At 42.2% G+C, this 21,699-nt stretch overlaps 1 protein-coding gene across 10 annotated transcripts in view; it reads right to left on the bottom strand.

Moving 5' to 3' along the window:
• PHACTR1 (phosphatase and actin regulator 1) overlaps positions 1-21,699 on the bottom strand; it is a 314,460-nt gene that overhangs the window by 49,863 nt on the left and 242,898 nt on the right. For 9 of the 10 annotated variants that reach the window (XM_087763453.1, XM_087763473.1, XM_087763460.1 and 6 more), the window contains 3 exons: positions 18,467-18,652; positions 17,218-17,424; positions 7,315-7,645 (listed from right to left, as the gene is read on the bottom strand). In XM_087763453.1, coding sequence (XP_087619579.1) covers positions 7,315-7,645; positions 17,218-17,424; positions 18,467-18,652 — 724 coding nt within the window. The remainder of the gene's footprint in view (positions 1-7,314; positions 7,646-17,217; positions 17,425-18,466; positions 18,653-21,699) is intronic. The other variant, XM_087763495.1, reaches the window with a different exon arrangement.

Here is a 21,699-nt window from a genome sequence, read left to right as displayed (position 1 = left end):
GCAGCCAGGACTGACAACTAAAGATCTGTGGCAAATGCAGTCTCAAGTCTTAGTGAGAATTGCACCAGCTACTCAGAGTGATAAGCATGTCTTCAGCCTGGTGTCTGTGTGACCTCTCCACTGGTGTGCAGGCAGTAAGGAGAAAAGGTCTCACCTGAATGCAAAAGGTGGAGTAAGAGAGAGGGAGGAAGGAAAGGTATAGATTGTAGAGGACGATTGTAGAAAGGCAGAGGGAAACCATGACTTGCACTCCTTGGGCAAGATGATGTTGATTGACTTGAGGGGAAGGCAAGGGCACAACTCTGAAGCGCAGGGGACTGAGCATATGAAACTGGGCTTGGAGAAAAGAGACTTTGGAAGCTGGTGAGAGTAATGAGAGGGAGCTAAAACCTGGGAGGTTGGTTTGGTAATGGCACAGTTATACGCCGGGGGGCCTGCAGTGATGATAACCCTTCTCCTGCCCCAGCTCCTCACTCGCAGCCAGGTGCCGGAGATCAATCTGAATTGGAGCTAACATCGTATTTTTTTGTCACATAAAGTGTGATCGATCATTTCCTGTAGCTTACGAGGTTAAGACCTGTGGTCAGTACTGCTACCATCTAGCTCTCTTCATGTGTTGATTTCAAAGCCCTTTACCAAGGAACATATTAATACAAAGTAGGGAAACAGGAACATGAGGAGGCGAAGATCAAAGTCCAACAAAAGGCGAAAGGAAAAGTCAGGAACAGAACCAGGTTTCCCAACCCATTTTTATCTAATAGCTCATGTTGCTTTTCTGATGTGAAATGAGAATGAGAGACCGGCAGGCAAAAATGACGGCTGCTCTAGTTTATTTGTGAGTCAGCAGAAACTGCCCTCTCTCTTAAATCCCAGCTGAAGCAACAGCTGTATGAAAGGTGGCGAACATTTGCCTGCTGGACACCCTCTTTATGTCAAACCCCCATTTTACTTTCCAGAAGAACACAGGTGTGAAACCAGATGTGCTGGCCAAGTTGCACTTGAGGCACACAAACTTGGGTCTGGCCTTACCGAGTGCTGAGTAGCCTCAATTCCCTTGAATGTTTTAGCCTGCTCAGAATACCAGAGGCATTCTGCATCTTGAAAAACTGTTGTATTCTTCTCTTTAAATGATTTTCTACTGAGTCAACTTGAAACATTTCTCTTTCTTCTAACCCTGAAGTTAACATGGACTCTTAAATGGCTGCCAGATAACATCCCAGAAAGACTTTTTAAAACGTGCTTCTGGGTGTATAATGCTTGTCCACAATGGGCTTAGGGATTAAGGCGAAGCAAAGGCTTCAGATCCTGTGAGCAAACCATACCATACCATGCTGTTATTATCATCCTCGAAATCAAAGAAATCATTTTGTTAACTGCAACATTTACTATTGCAGACTAACCAACAATAAGATGCACAGCTTTACTGGATGCCTGGACGAGAGGAACTCAGTTTTCTTAGTGACAGTCCATGTTTTGTACCACACAGCAAGAGGTATTCAAGAAGAACTGGCTTGTGAATTTTTGTATTAGACTTCAATGAGTTTGACCCAAATAAATTTTACCCCAGAAGCAGTTTTAAAATTCATCAGCTGAATTCTCCTCATGACACATAAATGCACTACAGTCTTTAAAAACTTTCAGCTAACTTTTAGTTTATTGATATGCTTTAATAATTTTAATTTTATGAGCTTCATTTTTTAAATCTGTTTTCTTTGTAACCTATTTTTTGTGTAACTCTTTTTAAGAGGAAAGCTAGGAAATTCAAAACCCTGGACTTAAATTTCTAAGAGAAACTAAAATGCTGTGAAATTCTGTTAACATTGCTAAAAAAAAAAAAAAAAAGAAATAAAAGACTTCTGATGGTGAACACAACTGGATCATTCAGTTAATTTTAAAACAATACATATACAGAGAGCAAGTACGAGTCCACTAAGTCCCTTCTGGAAGTACAAATGAAAGGAGCCAAAAGTAGTTCAGCATCCAGGACCATTTGGTGCTTCCCTGTTCCGTGAAGGATGTATCTGGAGGTTACAGATGCATCCTTATGGGTGTGCACATAGGGTAGCAGATATCAAAGTGGTTCACCAATTTAGGTTACCAAGCAGGCATCGGATGGCAACAAGATTTACAAATTACCACAGAGGATTTTTATTTGAACTAGTGATCTAGAAATAGGCGGCTTCTCATCTCATTGTAATTTTTCTGAATCATCCACTTCCTTGATAATACTACTTTCTATTTTAAGCTCCTCATTTTTCCTGGTGTTTTGTGTTCTTCTTGATTAAAATCAGCCTTTTCCACAGCATTTCGACTAAGTCAGCTGTCTCGGCAAAGCACTTATGAAATACATGCAGTACTGCAGTATACTTAAGAAAGACAAATCAAGGTCGCTGGATGTTTCCATTGTGTATAAATTCCTCTGGGTCATTAGCAAAAACCCCACATGGTCAGGTGGTCTACACCACAAAAATTTTTTAGCATTATTTACCAAAAAGCACACTATTGTTTCAAACAGTCTATTTTAAATCAGCTTCGTCTTTTGCAACAGAATTAGAGAACAAAGCTACAGCTAAGCAAGTTCTTGTTTTAAGAAGATAAATGTATCTTAACACATAGATTTAAATAATTCATAGCTGACTAGTACAAGCACTTGCAATTACTGTTGCATCATCTTTATGTGATCAAAACAGCAAAAAAGTTACACCACTATAGCTTACCATGTTTCTAGTGAGAAAATATTTTAATGAAAAAACAGAATTTAAGCATATGAGTGACTCATGGTACAGACAAAATTGAGGAAGATAAAAGTGAAATCCCTCCTGGAAAATCTAGTGGGAAAAAACCGCACGCTTCTCATCTGTCATCCTAGGCTCTTTGATTTTGGCATAAAGAGTTACATTTTTATCACCGTGTTTTCAGATCCACAGTACACTCTTCTGTACTTATCACTTAAAACAAAAATCTGAAAAAACTTCAAACCATTGTATATACATTTCTACAATACAGGCATATGTGTGAGAGACAGAGAGAGAAGGCAGAGCTATAAATATTAAGTGTTTCTATCCTTAGGCAATGCTAAAGTTTAGACAAAAAGCAATTCTCTTGACAAGTTTTATGGAAGATAAATGTTTTCTGACTCAAATACATTTTATAAGATTTAGAAGATGCTGGCAGGAATGTCTAATGCATTTCATTGCATAAATCTACAGTCTGAAGCTGAACTGGGTGTCCCAGAGGAACTGGTCTCACACACTGTCTTTTTGGACACAGCAATTTTTCACTGCTCTGCCACAGAGGCAATTCTAGCCCAGAGTGAGATATTGCCACTTAGCAGCTCTTTAGTACATACATCGAACAAACTGAGGCCTTGATTCAGCTGCCAGTGTACAAAAGCCCACGGAGTAATTGAAATTAATTGTTGTCTTACCAGACAGACTGAGAACGATATGGGCAAGGCAGAAAATAAGGCTATTTCAGATCAAGAAGCTGCCTCCCTAAGTCAAAATTAAAGATACATTGCAGTGGCACAAGAGGGTTTCTAAAGCTTCTTTTGCTGCTGTTCGTGATGCACGGCTTTTGGGCATGGTCTTTCTTCTCAAATTCATTTCAGTCAGGAGGATGAAACCTTCTGCGAATTTTGGTGGCAAGGCTTATCAGATTTTCACCAACTCTTAAAACGCATTCTGAAATGGTAAAAAATGATGCCTGAATCTAGAGTTTTACTTATGCTTGACACATACCCTTTGGGCTGAAGGGGAAATTTGTTTGCAGTAGGGCACAAATTGGCAACAGAGGTTGCAGAAAAAAGGTTACGTGGAAATTATACTCTTCTCTGTTTCAACTTAATCTATCATAAAGCTGGTAATTTATCAGGGAAAATAGAGGCAAACTGGCAGTACAAATGACATGTCATAGTAGTCATGCTACGACAAGGGACAGATTGCCCTTCTGAGAATAGGTTATAAATAGATATTATGAGTACCAGAAAATGTTTGCAATCAAAAGCGTTAAGTGTGCAAATGAACTTAATGTTCTATAATGTCTGTAATAAAACCGAATAAAAAAATCCAGGAATTAACTGCCATTTTAAGTCATAAGAACAACTGGGACTTGAATAGCTATTACACACTTTTAATGTACCTTAAGCCATTAACTTACTAATATGCACTAGGTCTAGGTGAGGCAGTAACATGCAACCACTCCTGCAGAGGGGAAGATAGAGGTAGAGAAGCTCAGTAGCTTTGTCAAGGTCAAAGACAGGAAAATAACTTCTGGCTTCCAGGCCGGTACAGAGGGACAGCTCATTTCTCTCTGGCAAGCTTCTGGCTCATTGGCAAAGCACTACTTTCAAGTATTAGTCTTCAGATGTTGTTAGACTACCCGAATTCCAGAGACCTCATCTGCGAAAGCAAAAAATCCAGATTGCTAGAGGAAGGGGATGTTCTAGTCTTTCATCGCTTGTTCCTGTCCACACTCATAGTCCTGGTGGAGAGAAGAGTTGTGAGGTCTAAGAAAAGTTTACTGGGCAAAATGCGGAATTGATACAGACTGGTTATGGATTCAGCGAATATCAATGGAGTTTAACAGACTTGAGGAGCTTCCACTGCACTAGGAGCAAACAAACTAGACACAGGGAAGAAAAAAAAATCGTCCTAAAGGCAAAAAAAGACAGAATTTAGAGCAGAACACTGATCTGCACTTGTCTACGTGATCCTCCCCTATTAAAAACAAAATACTACTCTAAATAATCCCCCAAATTACCAGACTTGGCAGCATTATTACTGCAGCATCGTGGCAATTATTCTATAATGTTGTAGGATTCTTTTGAGATAAAGACTGAGATCAGCAAAAATAAATGCTGCCAATGAACTTAGCATTCCCCAGAAGGTGCCTCAGCGACTTGTCAGGCTCTCTCGTCTCCTCAAGATTATTGACCCAACAACAGTGACCCAGTAGCATGTTATCCTGGAAAGAACAGTAAAGCTCAGGATCTGACTACATATCCTATGCATGCAACAGATGTGAGCAGGCTACCAAATTTTAATTAGAGGAAAGCAGATCTGGGATCTGTGCAGTTTTAAAAAGCCCTCAAGAGTTCTGGGCTGAAGTGTCCAATGGCAAATGCTGCAGCATGATTTCCGCTGGGTTTAATCCAGATTTTATGCAATTATGGGAAAAGAACTACTGTGAAAAATACTAGAGAACAGTGGCATTCGGCGCAAATAATTCTCTCCCATATATAAGAACATATATTTTAAAAATCTGCACAAATTTTCAAGAAAAGTTAGCAAATTTACTAAGATCACAATGTGGCATGAAAAAGCAATTTAAGAATTTAACAGCCAAGTGTCAGCTCCACAGACTCTTTTACCTGTAAATACTATGAAAATAACAATCGCTGTTGCAGAGGAAACAGTCACCACCTATTCTCTCTCTTGTGAATGCAAATGTTATTGATTTGTTCTGACAAGGAGAATAAGTGAAGTATTCAATACTTTATTTCATGATTGAAATAATAGTTAATCAGCACAAAAAGGCTATGAAAAATCAACTGCCTGCAATATCATGAACTAGGATTCATTTTCATTTAAAATGTGACATATCAGTGCCACAACCTTTTCTTATTTTCTTCTACAAAGGGACACAATTGTTTCATATCAGGAAATGAATCCTTGTTTATTCGGTTTTTAACAAGCAGCAGAGCTTCAGCTTCAAATTAATAGTTAAAACCAAAGAGCATCACCTTCTTTAAATCGGTTAAAAGTATTTGTAGACATAAACATGATGGATACCTAGAAACTGGAGCATTCATTGCTGTGGGGCAACAGATGCCACAATGAAGTCATACTCTGAGAGATGTCACTGGGCTCAGGATAACAAAGTGCCTTCTGCACGCACTGTGAGCCAGACAGTAAGACATCCGACCTATGCTGGGGACGGCACGGGCAGCGCAGCCCCAAAGGAGCCTTTGGGAGACAACAGCTACCCTCTGTGCTCGGTGCACCAAGCTTTGGGGTGATGCAGATGCATCCGACCAGCCCTGCTGGCAATGTGAGAGGTAACTGGGTCGTCACTGGGCACAAGGGCGAATGTGGATGCTTTTGCCAATCCTACCGCTACAGCCCTTTTACTGATGGGAAGAGGAACTGCCCTCACAGCCCTAAGTTCTCCCCCAGCAGAGACCTCCCCCACGCTGCAGAAACATCAGCCCCTCCGATATAACCACAGAGGTCTCACTATCCTGGTACTAAAATAAGCTGGCAGTGTGGGCCAGCCTCTGGTCCCCTGACTGTTTTTCATGCAGTCAGAAGAATCTGCCACCCCTAATTGAATTATTTTTAACTATCATTAGGGCAAATCATTAAGTATTTTGTCTGTTAGACTCAATATTTTCACTTCCTGTCTCAGAAAAGGATGATCTGATGCTCCCAGAACAAGCTGGATACAAAGCTGCCCTTGGTACTGAATAGAAAATGTCATTTTTTGGACTACCTTCCCTATTCTGAGACTTGCTCAATTTTCCTCTACAAGATGAAATAAATTTTCCAAAGCTTGCTGATCTTGCAGTCTATGAGGACAGCTTGCATTTATACAGCATGCTTCACTTACTCAGACTATTTGAAGCAGCATTCAGAGACACCCACAAGTGACAGTAATAGAAAACAGCCCCAAGGTGGGTAAGGCTCTTCTGATTAAATGTACAATCTTCCTCCAGATACAAATGGCTAAGAAGGTAGCTGCTGTGGAATGGGTTAAATACTTACAAGATCAAATATGTAATTTAATTTAAATGAATTGAAATAGTACATTAAAACCCCTCCAAGTGACTTGTAGGAAGGCCTCATAGGTTTTTCTGAGCTAATTGGTAATACTAATCAGATGCCCTGGTTGAGTGGCACGTTTGGTTTTTATTGCTCTTTTTTGAACCTTCCACTTCCTCTCCCTTTTTTTTTTTTTGGCAATCCTCTGCATAACCAGAGCTCTGCAGTTATGCACTCTGCAGTATATATTGCAAGCCAGGCATGTCCTATTAACATCTTCTCCACTGGCTGTATTATCTAGCTCCTTGAACAGGACAACGGGGTTCAGGAAATTTGGTCTTTTTCTCCTTTCTGGCACAAACTTGTCAAACACGCCTGGAAAGGCTCTTTCCCCATCTCTGTTTCTCCAGCAATGACTGCCCTGAAGTTGTTAGACCCTCAGAGCAGAGGCCTCGTTCAAGTCCTGTCAACATAACTCAGGTGGTGATATTGATACTGAGGGTAGCAAGAAACAGTTCACATCAATATGTAATTTTAAAAGTTGATCCATTACCTTTCTAGCCTTTGCATGGTCATGGCTAGCGTTTTGTTCAGTTCCTCTATCATCCGGCACCCTGAAGGGTGAATGGGCAACGTGCTGGACCCAGAAGGCAGGTGCTGGCTGTGGCTGCCGTACTGGAGCTGGTGCTGGTGAGCTGCTAACTGGGATGGCAGGACAGTGTGATGGTGCTGGGTCAAAGGCTGCTGGGAGCTCTTCTGTGTGGAATAGGATGAGAGAGAGAGGTCTGGCCCCCCTAAAGGCATGCAAATCATGACTTTCTTTGGAGGTAGCGGAGGTGACAGTTTAACTGGCATACAAGGCAGTTTCACAGGAGCGCCAGGATCTAAAACAGAGGAAAGAGAGGTCCTGGAGTTACTTTTCATGTCAGTAAGATGGAGATCAGAGTATCTGCCTGGGCGAGCAGGTACCAAGGTTGCTAGTCAACACGGGAGCGTTCACCCCTTCCCTGCTGCGACAGACAACTTTGCATAGCATGCACTCAGCACGGTCTTCAGAAAAAATACTGTTGCTTTGCAGCACTTACGAGTCTCACAAAAAACATCCCAGGGCTGTGCATGCCCCTTAATAAACACGTTAAGCAATGCTTAACAAGGCTCATGGCACACTTTGATGCTTTAAAGCCCTAAACCTCCAAAACAGCCCTGTGAGGTAAGCGCGATGTCTCCCGCTCAACAAGCACGCAAACAGGGGGAAGAGCAATTTGGTGTCTGAAGTTACAGGATGACTCACCACCATCACTGCTGGAGCAAAAGCTCAGGGACTCCTGATCCTTCTCAGCCACTGCAGTGCAATTACTACAAGTCACATTTCTTACAGCTTTGTAATGTGCAAAACATCTGGTGTTAAAAATTACAGTACAGGGCAACAGAGAAAAGAAATAGGGTTTGAATACTACACAGGAAGGGTCTGGAAAAACGAAGGGTACAAGAGGAGAAAAGGATAAAGGGCAGAAGCTTGTTAGGATTCATGTATTCTTTTACAGAAGACTTGGCAGGCTCTTTTCTCTGGACTCATGCACTGAATTTTAACCTTTTTGACTCTAGGCATGTTCCTTGAATCACACAGTTGACCTGCCAGGCAAAGACTCCCCTGACTTCCATGGGAAATCAGTGAAAGGTCTACTAGCAAATCTCTCTGTCAGGACTCAACTGTAGGATGGAGATTTTTGGAGTTGCACCATGAAAAGCTTTCAGAAGGGAAAAGAAGTTAATGGGAGGGCTTTTAGTTCCCAAGATGGGTGTAGGAAATGGCCACCATGTATGCTAAGAGCAAAAACGAGAGCAAATATACATGCTGTGAGCTGCAACTGTGAGTTCATGTTTATGAGGAAGGCCAGGCCCTTTCCGGTCTCTAATACCACAGACATTTGGCTCTTCAATGCAGCTCTGTGGGCAAGGCTTGCACGCTCTTTGGCCTCTTGTTGCTTCAGTTCACTCTTCTTGCTGTAACATGGTAAAGGAACTGAAGGGCTACAATACTCTTTTGACCTGAGAAAGCCTGGGAGTGAGATGTTGCCCTCCATGTTTCAAAGGTCATCACCCTCCCGATCAATATCAGATTTCTAAAGTCCTGTTCCAGATGGTTCTTTTTAGCATTAGCTGTCCTTCTCCTTACCCCCTTTATTCCTTCCTCCCTCCTGGCCTGTATTACTATCCATATCTACTAGCCAGGGTGCACAAGGTTGATACTAAGACTGCCAAGCACTAACGCTTCTTGAAAATGTTAGGGACAGTAGTGTGGAAAAGGACCATACATGAAGCCAAGCTCAGATATGACATTAGACTTTTTTTAGTGCTCGTCGTAGCTTCATTGCATCCATGGTATCCACTTGATACTAGTGTTTTTACTACACTAGGAACAACACACTGACAGCAAGTCTTCCCTTTCTTCAAAGGGCTTACAGGCTAAAGACGCAGGAGAGGCAAGGGGTGCGCAAAGATGAAATAGAGGCATGGAGAGAAAGTGGTATTTCCACATTGCAGAGTGGGGGGTTACAGTAGAACCCAAGTCTTTTAGCTTTCAATGCAATATCATATCCACTTGACATGTCTCTTGAAGGCAAGAATTCTTCTGATGGCTTCACCAAGGCTGAAATCTAACTCATGAGATTGCCAAAGCACATGGCACTGCCCTCTCCTCTAAGGCAGACTGCCTTCTGTACAGTAGAAAAGAATACTTTCAAGATTTTCTATTCAAGCACAGTAAGGTCTCCAAGTTACTGTGTTTTTCTTACATACGCGTTAGCTGCGTATATCTCCTCTTTGTATCCTGCATAAAAGAACACACTATCTTCAATAAAATATAAATAACAGAAAGAGTAAAGAGTAAATTGTATAGAGCCCTGAGAATAAGGCTCCTATGGGATCTGTAGTAACAAAGTGTTTTCACACATTTGGGCTCCAGGCAATTTCACTTCTAGAGCTGGTCCTGAATTACAAAGACTATACTGAGATCTGCACTTCCATTTTGAAAAGTGCAACTTTGACAGTTGGTTTTAGATCCTTTTCTGCTGTATCTCAATTAACGTCTTCATTTGACAGTACCTGTGCCTGGATGCCCCACCACTCTGTCTATGATGCAGGGGAGTCATCCTTAATGGTGAATTCAAAGAGATCCCAACTGCAGGTGTCTCATGCTTTAGACAAAAGAATAACTGGAAGTATCAACTGGGTTTGCTGCTTCTGTGATCCTGAAGATTAGAGCAATACTGTATGGTGGGAGTAAGTATAATATGCCAAATGGTTGAGGCATAAAGCAAACGGGAATCCTTTCCTCTTTCTTCTAAAATATAGCGAAACTTTCTTTTTCTTTCTCATGCAAGCATTCATCTAATAGAGTTGTGACAGAGGCACTGCAGCTTCGGAGTTGAACAGGAGAACAAGTCTAGCTTAATTATCCGAAGTAACCACATACTCCATCATGAATCAGATGTGCGTACTCTGGTTTCCACTCTTCACAACAAAGGTATGGACCTTTAGTTTCCACTTAAAAAAACCCTTCACATCAACGTGTTTTCAGTGGTATCAAGTGCTGGGTGACTCCACTGGACACCTGCAAAAATCTTCTCCATTATTTTTAACACAAGACTTTATTCAGACCCGCTGTGTTTCACGCAAGTTCTTGAGCCTGTCTGAATATGGCCCTAATACCTAAATAGAGCTGTGAAAATGAACCAGAGGCAAATCTACTTGTCTGCCCTTCACCTTCGGGAGAGTTCTACTTGTCTGTTAAAAAAAAAAAAAGGCTAAAAGGAGAATTACTGCAATGGGAGGAGGAGAGTTCGATCCATTCACTCGGAAACCTGTCAGTGTATCTTCACCTACATCAGTAACGGAGACCTTGTACTGCAAATTTTACTGCGTGGTCAGATCAGTGAGTGTGCTGAACAAATAGGACCTTGCTCAAATCCATGGGCTCCAGGCATGCTGTTGGAAACTGCGCTACCATCATCTGCAGTAAACGAGAGAACAACTTGTCCCTGCGTGTAAGAGTGAGATGCTGCGTTTTACAGTTCTTTCCTCTGTTTTGATTTCACAATATATGTGATTATGAACCAGGGATAGAAACAGTTATTGTCTCCAGCACGGAATATCCATCAGACACGGACATCTTGTAGATGAATAAGAAGCTGGACAGTGGAAATATGAACAAGGAATCTGTCATAAGTGTCTTCTCAGTGGAACATTACCAGAGTCTTAAATCATTGCACAAAGCACTCATGTGACGGAAGAGAAGCAAACTGTGTGAAGCCAGGTGTGCAAGTCTGATTAATCTCTTTTGGCTGAGGTTCTTCATGCTCAAGAGAATAATGAGCGATTTTGCAAGATGTTGGTTCCCAGCAGGGTTGTGACCACTCAGCACTGTGCATGGTTAAGTAATAACTGTGCCAGAATTGATGAAAGAGGTGTCAGACATAGAAACCTTCCCACTGCTAATGACAATAAATTACTTAAAAGATAGTTGTGGATGCCACAATATTTGCTACACATCAGACCTACGACAAACAGGTCATCCCTTACCCCTTCCATATAGATAATTTTGCTAGTATCTATAGTTGCTGCATTTCCTCTTAGGTTTTTCAGGAGATAAACATACTTTTATTCACTGCACAGAAGGTCTGCCCATGCATGGTTCTTCTGATGTGTCTGTGGTACTCTGAAGCCGTACACTAACTACACCAATCTGACGGTTCCCAGCCACTGAACATGGCTGGAAAGTTGGTCAGCACATGTTGCAGATACACCTGTTGCAGATAGAGTGCTAGGAAGTTCTGGATGTATGGCAGCAAATATTGCCCCAGCAGGGCTGCTAGAAAGTCCTCAAATCCTCCCGCAGCACAACTACTGCATGGAGCAAGAGGGCATGCCTGGGAATCCTGGGATTGTGGCAGAGCTGGCTATGTTTGCTATCCTGCCAGCAGAAGTAAAGCTCTTCCTTGACTCCTTGTGATGCCAAACAGAAGCCAGCATTGTACCCCAACAGCAAGGAAGGCCAACAGCCTCCTGGGTTGTATGAGTAGAAGCATAGCTAGGAGATCAAGGGATTATTCCCTTTCTATTCAGCGCTCCTTGGACTGTATCTACATTACCGTGTCAAGCTTTGGGCACCTCAGGAAAGACATCAAAAACCTAGAATGAGTTGAGCAGAGGGCCACGACGATGATTGAGGGCTGGATCACCTGACCTGTGAGGAGAAGCTGAGGGACCAGGCCTTGTTCAGGTTGGAGAAAAGAGAGCCTGTGGGGGGGGAACCTAACAGCAGTCCTCCAGTACCTATGAGGAGGTTATCAGTAAGGTGGAGCCAGTCTCTTCACAGTTGTGCATGGTGGCAGAGGAAGACAACAGAGGTTCTGGACTGGACTATAAGGAAAACATTTTCCCCCACGAGAAGAGCCAAATGGTGGAACAAGTTTGCCCAGACAGGCTGTGCAGTTGGCATCCCTTGCGGTTTTCAAGACCCGGCTGGACAAAGCTCTGAGCAACCTGGTCTGATCCCATAGCCGGCCCTGCTTTGAGCAATAGGTTGGACTAGAGACTTCCTGAGGTTCCTTCCCACCTGAATGACCTTATACTATGACCTCTGCTGTACTATATACAACTACAATTAATACAACTCGTCATAAAGTTAACGAGTTACTCTTTAAATTCCATCCAAGTAATTAATTCTGTAATGTGCAAAAAAAAAGTGCAAAAACCAGTGTTGAGGGAGCTCCATAGTGGAAATGAGGTGATGTGTCTGATATTTGCTGGTAGCATTTGGACAAGTAGCTTTTACTTTTTCAGGGAAAGATTTGAGACTGAAATTCTTTGCTGTTCTTTTGCACCATGTATGCATCCAAGGTTCAAGTTGAATTTGGAGAACACGAGCAAAGCATGCTTAGCCTAAAGGCTGAAAAGTACAGTTCTGCATGAATTCTCGTGCAGAGCCTTGAGGAGGGTTTCAAAGATGAGATTTCCTGCTGCCTATATGTGCTAGGTACTCCCCTCCAGGCAGCGGCAGGCAGAGGAAACGTGGAGAGAGCAACTGCATCAGGGTCCAGCTTCCCGTGAGAGCCTGGGAGTGCTGGTGAAGGAGAACTGCTTTTGCTCGTCTGCTTCTCCCTCAAGCACATAGTGAAAAGAGAGTTGTCCATTGCCCCCAGGTGAACGCAACCTTTCTTCATGAATGCAGCCTGCCAGAGCAGGCAGCAGGAGGTAATGTCACAGAGGAGGAAGCTTGTGGATAATGTCTTGGGCTCATCTACAGAGGAGCCTTCTGAGACACATGTGACTGTTGCCTTATAAGAAACTGCAGAGAATATGTATTGGATAAATTGTAGCTGTAAATACTTTTATAATGCTGTAACCAGCTGTGTTGTGGCAATGCAGCAGGACACCAGGCAGCCATGTTCTCAAATCTCATCCTTGCCTTGTCTGCATTATCAGAAGTAACTTTTGGGGACCTGTAACATTTCCTACCCTGTTAAATGTTTGTCTCCAATTATGAATTAGTTCTTACTCTACAGAGACATAACTAGAAAGCACAATCTCAGAACTAAAAATGTGCTATGCCTCTCCTCAAAATCTTGAATGAAGAAAGCAAGAAAATGCAAAAGGTTTTTCAAAGCTTAAATACAATAGCTGAGTAGCCAGATATGACCCAGGCTACACCCTACTGTAATATTAGGCTAAATTTGGGCTCAAATACACTCAGGTGTTGCTGAGATCCCAGCTTAGTGGCATATATTTTGTTCTCTGCTGTTTTAAGGGACTTTATGGGTTACTGGCAATTCAGTTGTTTGAATGGAAAATATCTAATTAATTTCAGAAAACTTTATGTGCTGGTGAGAAGTAACAGCTTAATGAATCACGATCAAAAGGAGCTTTACACTACTGGGGTATGTTGTCTATCAAATCAGATATGACCAGACTTCTTGTTACTTTTGGCCATTAAAGATTTTATGATAATCTGGGGGCTTTACCCCAGCAGTCCAATTAAACTTGGTCCCAGGTGATTATTTCAGCTTCTCCTACATTTTTAATGAAGGGGACTGCAAGTGTTGTCCTAAATGCCTGGGTTCTGCATGTGGATATTGGAGAATTAAAATGATGAAAGAAATTCTGTCCATGAACATTGTCTAATAATAATCGTACCTGAAAACCAGCAGAAGGCTCACCAGGAGGTGACTGGCCAACAGCAAATGCAGAGCAGGGAAACAATGGCATCAAAACGGTTAAGGATCATGTTTTTCTCCCAGGGTTGCCTGTCTTCTAGTGCTGTGTGGGCACTTCCACACCCAGTGCTGTGACAGGGATGTTCCCTCTGGAGGCAGCATCATCAAGAGCATGGGAGATGGCATGAGGCAAAGCATGGAGCATCTTCTGCAGCAGCGGTGGCACCACTCCCAGTGGCTGCTCTGCAGTCTGCTCTTGGCTCTGGCCCTGCTCCTGCACTGTCCCGTCCCGCAGTACCTCAGCCTTGAGAAGAACCATGCCAAGGTTGTGTGATTTATATTTGCTAGAGGCAATTCTCTCTTCCTGTCACCTTTAAAACAGATTTTTTCTTTTCATTCTCCCCAAAATTAATTGTGCTCTTACATGTTTATTTTAGGCCTGCTCGTTTATGTGCATTTCTTATCGAGGGGAAGGCCAATCTTTGTCTTGGCACAGGCAGATAGATGTTTGAGATGGTTCACAAATGCTTTCAGAGGTGAGGAATGTTTCTTTTCCATTTCTAAAACCTGTATTAAGTCCTTTGCCAAACCCTGCAAGTCAGTCTCCATGCCTTTATTGAAGAGCTTTGGGATAAGTTCACAGCAAGAAGGTGGTCAGACTCAAAGGAAGCTTTTCTTTCCTCAAGTTTTGTATTTAAAATATTTCTTTTTTTTTTTTTTTGCTGCTGACTGCGCCTGTAGTGATTTTATAATATGTTTATATAAAATATGTTTCTATTAAATAAATATACATATGTACACATACACTTACATATATATATATCTTAAGACATAAGAGGCACTTCTGCATTTTTAGATGCGTACCTGAACCCTTCACAAGATCACATCTCCCCTTGCAGTCTTCTTGAACAGAGCTACCAGACCATTAAACCACTGTTTTAATCACTCTTCATTAGCCAAGCCCAGTATATCTTAATTTGTCCTTCAACCTTCTCACAATATCTTCAGTAGAAAAATGGGTATGCAACAAGAACAGAAAAGCCTTCACCTCAAATGCCAGAATTCAGATTTTACTTGTTTTCTCACACACAAGCTGGGGATGTCTCTGGAGTAATTAGTAAAAGAATAGCATTAATTCTGCTTCTCGCTGATGAGGGTGCTTCATTAGGATTGATTGCTCATTTCCAAATATTATACACGGCTAAAATAATTACCAGTGGAGAACACAAGGCACTGAACAACACGTATATCCTTTAGACCACCAAAGTAAATGGACTCTTAAGAATAAGTTTAATACTTTTATTTATAAAGTATGTATAAATGAGGCTTTCAGTTCCACCAGGAGTAGCTGTCAATTAAATTAGGGCCCTATGACTAAATCTGAATCTCTGTTCCTTTTCCTTGAGGGTCCTGTATATGCACATACAAGAGTTTATTTAGGACTGAATGAGAGACCACTAAAGGCCACCACAAAGTAAGAGAAGTCACAGTTCTGTTTCACTTTCATTGGAAAGTCATCACCATCAAGCAATTGACTTATGCTGATAGCTTGAGCCTGATTCTACTTGACAGAAAATTTTGAGCTGCAGAAGAAAACCACACCAGAAGCCCTCAGCCTTTGATTCTTCTGCTATCTCTTACAAAAGAAAGGCTTATGAATGAAGGACATTTAGTACCTGAGTTTTTTCCTATGCTATTCCTATTTTTTTCTTTCTTCCATGTTGGCCTCATTTCTGAGCAGCTTCTTGTAATTGGGACAGAGTGTTATGGGAGATCACAGGAAGCTGGTTTTGTCCTCACCTGAAGCCATTAGTACCGCTGCCTGGCTTTGCAGGCTGCAGAACTGCCCATTCAGTTTGTAGTATAAAGCAAAATATTAACCATTATGTGTAGATTTTGGCAGGCAAGAAAGTAAAGAGATTTCACATAAAATGAACAGAACTATACAGAACAAAAATGTGCGGTCATCCAAACAGAAACATGAAGAGACTACGTAGAGATACAAGAGAAAACCAGAACATGCTCTTTCCTAATGAGCTCTTTCCTGATATATATCTTAACCCGAATAAAATGGGTATTAACTGTCAGGAAAAAAAAAAAAAAAAGCATCTAGAATGTATTAACGTGGGCTGAGCATTTCTCACATCAGCCCTGAAAAGATCAGGACAGCATTAACAAAAGAAGATCGACCCAGTGAGAAGACCGGTAACTGCCCCAGTACAGAGACGCACCACACCTCGTCTTGAACTCAGGATTTTGAGGTGCTGCCTCCTGGGCAGCAGCTGCAATTATGAGCAAACTGTTCAAAAGGTGCAGGCAAGCGTTAAGGGAACCTTTTTCGGTCTGCGTAAATGTAACCATCCTTTGCTTCAGTGGTCCCAATGAGAGACTGGAGAAAGGAGACCCACCAATCCTCCTTCCACGTGTACCTACAGCTTTGAAGCCCCAAGAGCCTGGACACTTGTGAAAACCTCTGTAACACAAAAAAGGAGCCTGTATTGTCTATTGTTGGTAGCTGCCAGGCAGCGAGAGATAAACTGCAGCATGAACTGCAATACACCAAAATCCTGGTCACTGGGAACCAGAGCTGCCCATCATCAGCAGGACTCACCAGTGGGAAGGGAGTAGTCAGAGCAGGGCTGGAAAGGGGGAGCAGTTAGGCAGGCAGTGTGAGCAGGGAAGCAAAATGGCAAGAAGCCATGAGACACAATGGCCTGTGTAAGGATCAGAGGGCCAAGTAAAAGACAAACACATGGAAAGATACAGGGTGTGTGCAGGGGGACCTGCCCAGATGGCAGCTGAAGGGAGAAGCAACAAAGGGGAAAAGGAGAAAGCAAAACTCTCCCTTTCCCCTCCACCCTCACCCCTTTTCTCATTAAAGGCATTTAAAGATATCCTAGTATTTTCCTGATACTTCCTTTCCCATCAAAGCACATCCTGCAATTTTTGTGGTGATGGTAAGTCTTGATGAAGAACGGTGAGGAGGGTTAGGAAACGCAGCAGCGGTCTTAGGTAATTACAGCTGCGAGGGGAAGTGCCCTGAAGCAACCTCAATGAAGCTGTAGCCTGAAAATGCTTTGTGATCCCTGCCCTAGGTACAACACAGATACATTACCAGTAGACACAACAACATGTGCAAACAGCGTTACAGAAGGAGGAAGGACACTGAGAAGCTTGCTGTAAGGGCAGGTTTTTTCTATAAGGGAAACGGTGGTGCTGAGGGTCCAGGAACACCTACTTACCAGTTAAGTGGCTGGCAATCCTGGCAATAGGTTTAGGAGGCAGGGCAGGGGGCTGTTTGAGGAGGGACAACTGTTTCACTGGGGTGTCCTCATGGTCTCCAGGGAAAGCGGCAGATTTTTTGGGGGGAAGTAGCAGGACTGGCTTAGCTGTAGGATCTTGGGACAGGAGGACGCCGGATTCATTGGATGTGGGGCTCTCTTCAGACACTGGAGGACACAACCACATCATAGACGCAACAACGTTACGAGCAAAGCAGCAGCGGATACAGCGGCAGTAGGACAAGAAAAGCAGTGCAGCAATGCAGATTAAGAACGACTAATAGATTTCACTCAAACATCATATAACATAGAAAGGAGGAGAGAAAGAGAGAGAAAAGGAGAAAGAGAAGGAGTAACACACATCTACACAACAGCTGAATTTCCCATTACCTCTGACAGAAGCCAGCTCCCTTATGCCAGGCTGGAATGTATTCCCACATCTTGAACACAAATCAAGAGCCTTAAAATGTCACATCTCAGACGGTCTGTCACCACAGCTTGCTCAGGACCAGATATGTTAGCAGGTGGTCTCTAAACTTATCCTATAAATGCAAAAGCACCTCACGGGGCCTACTCCATTTCAAAGAGGCCGCATAGCTGTGCAGGATCACGGATAAACACTTCTACCAGTCACTTTTCCTCACTTGACCTTTGTCCACAACTCTCAGCATTAAGTTATGCAGAAAGAGGAGCTAGCCTAGATGTACAGCGTTGCTGTCTCTCTGCATGGGCTGGCAAAGACGTGCAGAGAGCCTCACCTAGGGTAGGGCAGCTGGTGTTGGCTACTGAAAGATGCGTGTTGTGAATGTCACCCAACACCACATGGCAGCTAAAGGGCATGACGTTGTACCCTAGGGTTTAAAAATGTTGTCAACTCTCTGCTCTAGAGCTCATTGGCACAGCTGAGACATAGCCAGAGAGTTAGAAATCTACTCTTAAATGTTCACAAAGTGCAGGGACTTTGCCTTACTCACAAAGAGGTTACTTGTATAGAAGTAGAGGTTACTTCTATGCCAAGTCTGTCAAAATGTCTCATGGAGCACCCAGTGACAATCTGTATGCTGTCACCTCCTTCTCCACCAGAAGACCTTTGTCTTTGACAACGATTTCTCAGGGCTAGACACCAAATGTTAGAAGTCAAAAACTTGTTTCAAACAGCTTACATCTTACATCAAACAGCATCTACATCATAATGTAAACAAGATGTTACCTGTCCCATCCATGATCTCTGTGGTTGGGAGCACCTCGTATGAGCAGGGTTCCCCAGATACTGGACCTGACTCCAGTTCTGCTAGGGCTGGCAGGGATACCTGGCTGGAGCTCAGCACTTGCCCGGAGCCCAGAGGCTGCCCATTCTCCAAAGCTCCTTCTTCATTTGGTATGGAAAGTTCCCCATCTGTTCATAGTTGGAGGAAAGCAGAATGACAACAGAAGACACATAAATAAGGTGCAGAAAGAATTTAAAATGAAATCTGCTATCTTTATTAGCTTGCTTGCAAACGAGGAACCTGAACTGAGATCTTGTATGTATACAGAAGACACAGGGATAAAGATCAAAACAATATGGTATCTCAAAAATACAACTTGTGCAGAGCATTTTTTGGAGATGTCTGACTATGATGTTCTGTCCACAACAGTTTCACAGAAGTCTGCCAGCATTCCACTTGCCTTAAGGGGTTATTAAGATTTGGGAAAGATATGTCAAATATCTGTGTTGATCCTTTGCTTACCCTAGGATGGTCGTTATGATCCACGGTCTAAGCTGGATGGTTCCTGACCATCCTCCACCCATGGGGCTGTGTGGTCCCATCCAGGGCCACAAAATCTGTTTTCCCTCTGTCTCTGTTGAAGCTGGGAAGTCAGGAATGAGAATGGGCTGGAACTGAAGCTATGGAGCCTTCTTAAAGAATACTGATATACACAGTATATAATTTATAAGATTTTAATACTAGTAACAAGATTTATTCTCTTCCCTTACACCAGTTTTTATGCTATAAGGGACACAAGCAAAATCACAGAAGTATGTACCTATTTTACACACAAATAAAAATATTACAGCTTCCAGCATCAAGATTTTAAGTAAGAGAGAAATTTTTACAGTCACCTTGTCTTGATACCGGGCTATAGCAGATTCCATTTAGAAAGTCTGTTTTTAAAGTTATTAATAATATCTCCTCTATCTGAGCAAAATTTCTATAACAGCAGTGGTAGTTTCTTTCCTATCAAGTGCCACTTCACATTAGAAATAATAAAGAACAGAAGCGACGGATCAGATCATTCTCTATGCTGTCAACCCACATGATTTTTATCTCAGAACTTGTTATGCACAGCACTCTGGTACCTGGAGGCAATGACTACATGGATATCTCAATTACAATTTTGTAATGGAAAGTGTTCAGCCCCTGTGGTTACGAGTGGAAGCCTGAAAATATAACTGGAATGTGACCTGTAAGGCTAGAAACCAGCAGGCAAATAAATGGAGCCTCATTTTACTATGCATTTAAATTATTTTTTTAAGTCAAACTCAGGATTTTCAGGATCTGATTCTTGATTTTTGGGCACCTCTGATTAGCCATATTACTGCTCAATGTACCGCGAAGAGATGTACATCATTCAAGTGAGTGCGCATTTTCCTCTCACAGGGCTAAGATGTGCAAAACGCTTTGGAAAACACTACAGAAAAGAGAAAAAAATTTAAGTCTCACTTAAGCCTCAGGACACAGTAACTAACAAGTATGTTAGCTGATAAGTATTCAGAATTATGCTTCTGCCTTCCAAAGCTTCTCTACAGCGAGTGAAGACGGTCTCCTGCTTATTTTGGAATTATTAGAAATACCAAGGTCTTGACTTCCTTGTTTTTGTTGGAGGCTTTTTGAAGACCTAGAGAGCTATTATGGTACACAGCCACATTATACTAGACTGAAACCCGACACACAGCTTTCAGAGCAATCAACTGAGCTGGTTAAAAGGTGGCAACATTAATCAAAACTGAAGGTTTTGGCCAATTGTTTGCAGCACAGTCTCCTTCTAACTGCTGTGGTCATTCAATACAGACCCATTTATTTCCCTAGGCAGCAAAAATCAAACAACAGTTCAGCCAGTGTTTAAGCTGAATGTTTTTCGACTTAGCTGTTCGGGTGGAAATGCCACCTATTCTGTGCTTGCTCTGTCTCCCTTTTATAAACACACACCTTTACACATGTTTGGGACAGGGGCTGCTGTTGCCTCAGTTACCTGCTTTCATGAAAGAATGTAACTGTTTCTTCTGCAGAGCAACTGTTTCTTGAATGAAAGGCAGTAATTGTGTCGAGCAATATTCATTAATTCAGTGCAGGACTAAATTTGACCGTAACTGTGAGCAGACAGAATTTATGCATGATAAAACCAGTAACATTTATTTTTGGAGGGATGTCTACACATTTTTAATGAAGTGGGATGCCTATCGTAACATGCTGAGCACCTTGAAATCTTACTGTCCTAACTGCACTTTGCACTTCTCAAGCTATATTCAGCATGACTTAAGAAGACAGCATTCAAATGAGCCGTTAAAGGTTTACGCTTGTGAAAAAGTAAAATGTGAGGTAAAATTTTGGCTTTTATTTTTTGTCATAATAACAAGCATGCCAGCTCTCTGTACTGAAAGCGTAACCTCTTTTAATCTTACCTCTAACTATCTCCTATCTTCATTTAGACTCTGAAACCTGTCCTTGCATTTGACTGAAATCATCGGACATGACACAGAATCATGACTGAAATATACACCCTAATTCAGATCTCGCTTAAAGAAGAGCTACATGGGGAACTGCTCAAGTACAGCAAACAGATCAAAGATGCAGACAAAATAATTTGTAGAGTGAAGAATATCTTAGTGTGATTTAATTCTGGATCAGAGACATGCTTGATAACCAGACATAAGAGGCAAATTGCTTGTTACTTTTAAAGTACTAAAAGCTCTTCTGGTTAGCTGGCATAAAAATGAAAAGAATCCTGGTAATGCAATTATTACATACATATGGATGGATCGATTAGTCTTCAGTTATGAGTTTGAAGTTAATTTTGCACAGCGGTAACATATGTAATCTTTTGTTCTCACACTTGCTAAATCCTTTGCTGTGTTTTCACAGAGCCTGCTGCTACTTAGTGGAGAATGACTTTCCCTAAATCCATGAGCTTTGAAAATGTCGGCTGGGTGTCAATCAGCTGGATGTGGACAGGACCAGAGAGAGTAGCTTCACCTCTGCAGCAACAGCAGCACATGAAGGCTGCTCTTCTGCTACTCAGGAGGCTCTGCACACCTGAAGTCACTGAAGAAACAGAGGAAACTCTGATGCACAGGACTCTACCCACTTACTTTGATTCACCTTAGCATGTGAAAATAACAGCATGGGGTGAAGGCCCAGAAATGCACAGATGTTCAAAACATGTGTCTCAACCATGGTTTGT

The sequence above is a fragment of the Nipponia nippon genome, unplaced genomic scaffold (genome assembly GCF_047370975.1).
Source record: "Nipponia nippon isolate SJK-2023a ecotype South Korea unplaced genomic scaffold, ASM4737097v1 scaffold_1, whole genome shotgun sequence".
Classification (NCBI taxonomy): domain Eukaryota; kingdom Metazoa; phylum Chordata; class Aves; order Pelecaniformes; family Threskiornithidae; genus Nipponia; species Nipponia nippon.
The sequence above is the reverse complement of the archived record's forward strand: the minus strand, read 5'-3'. Positions and strand labels throughout refer to the sequence as shown.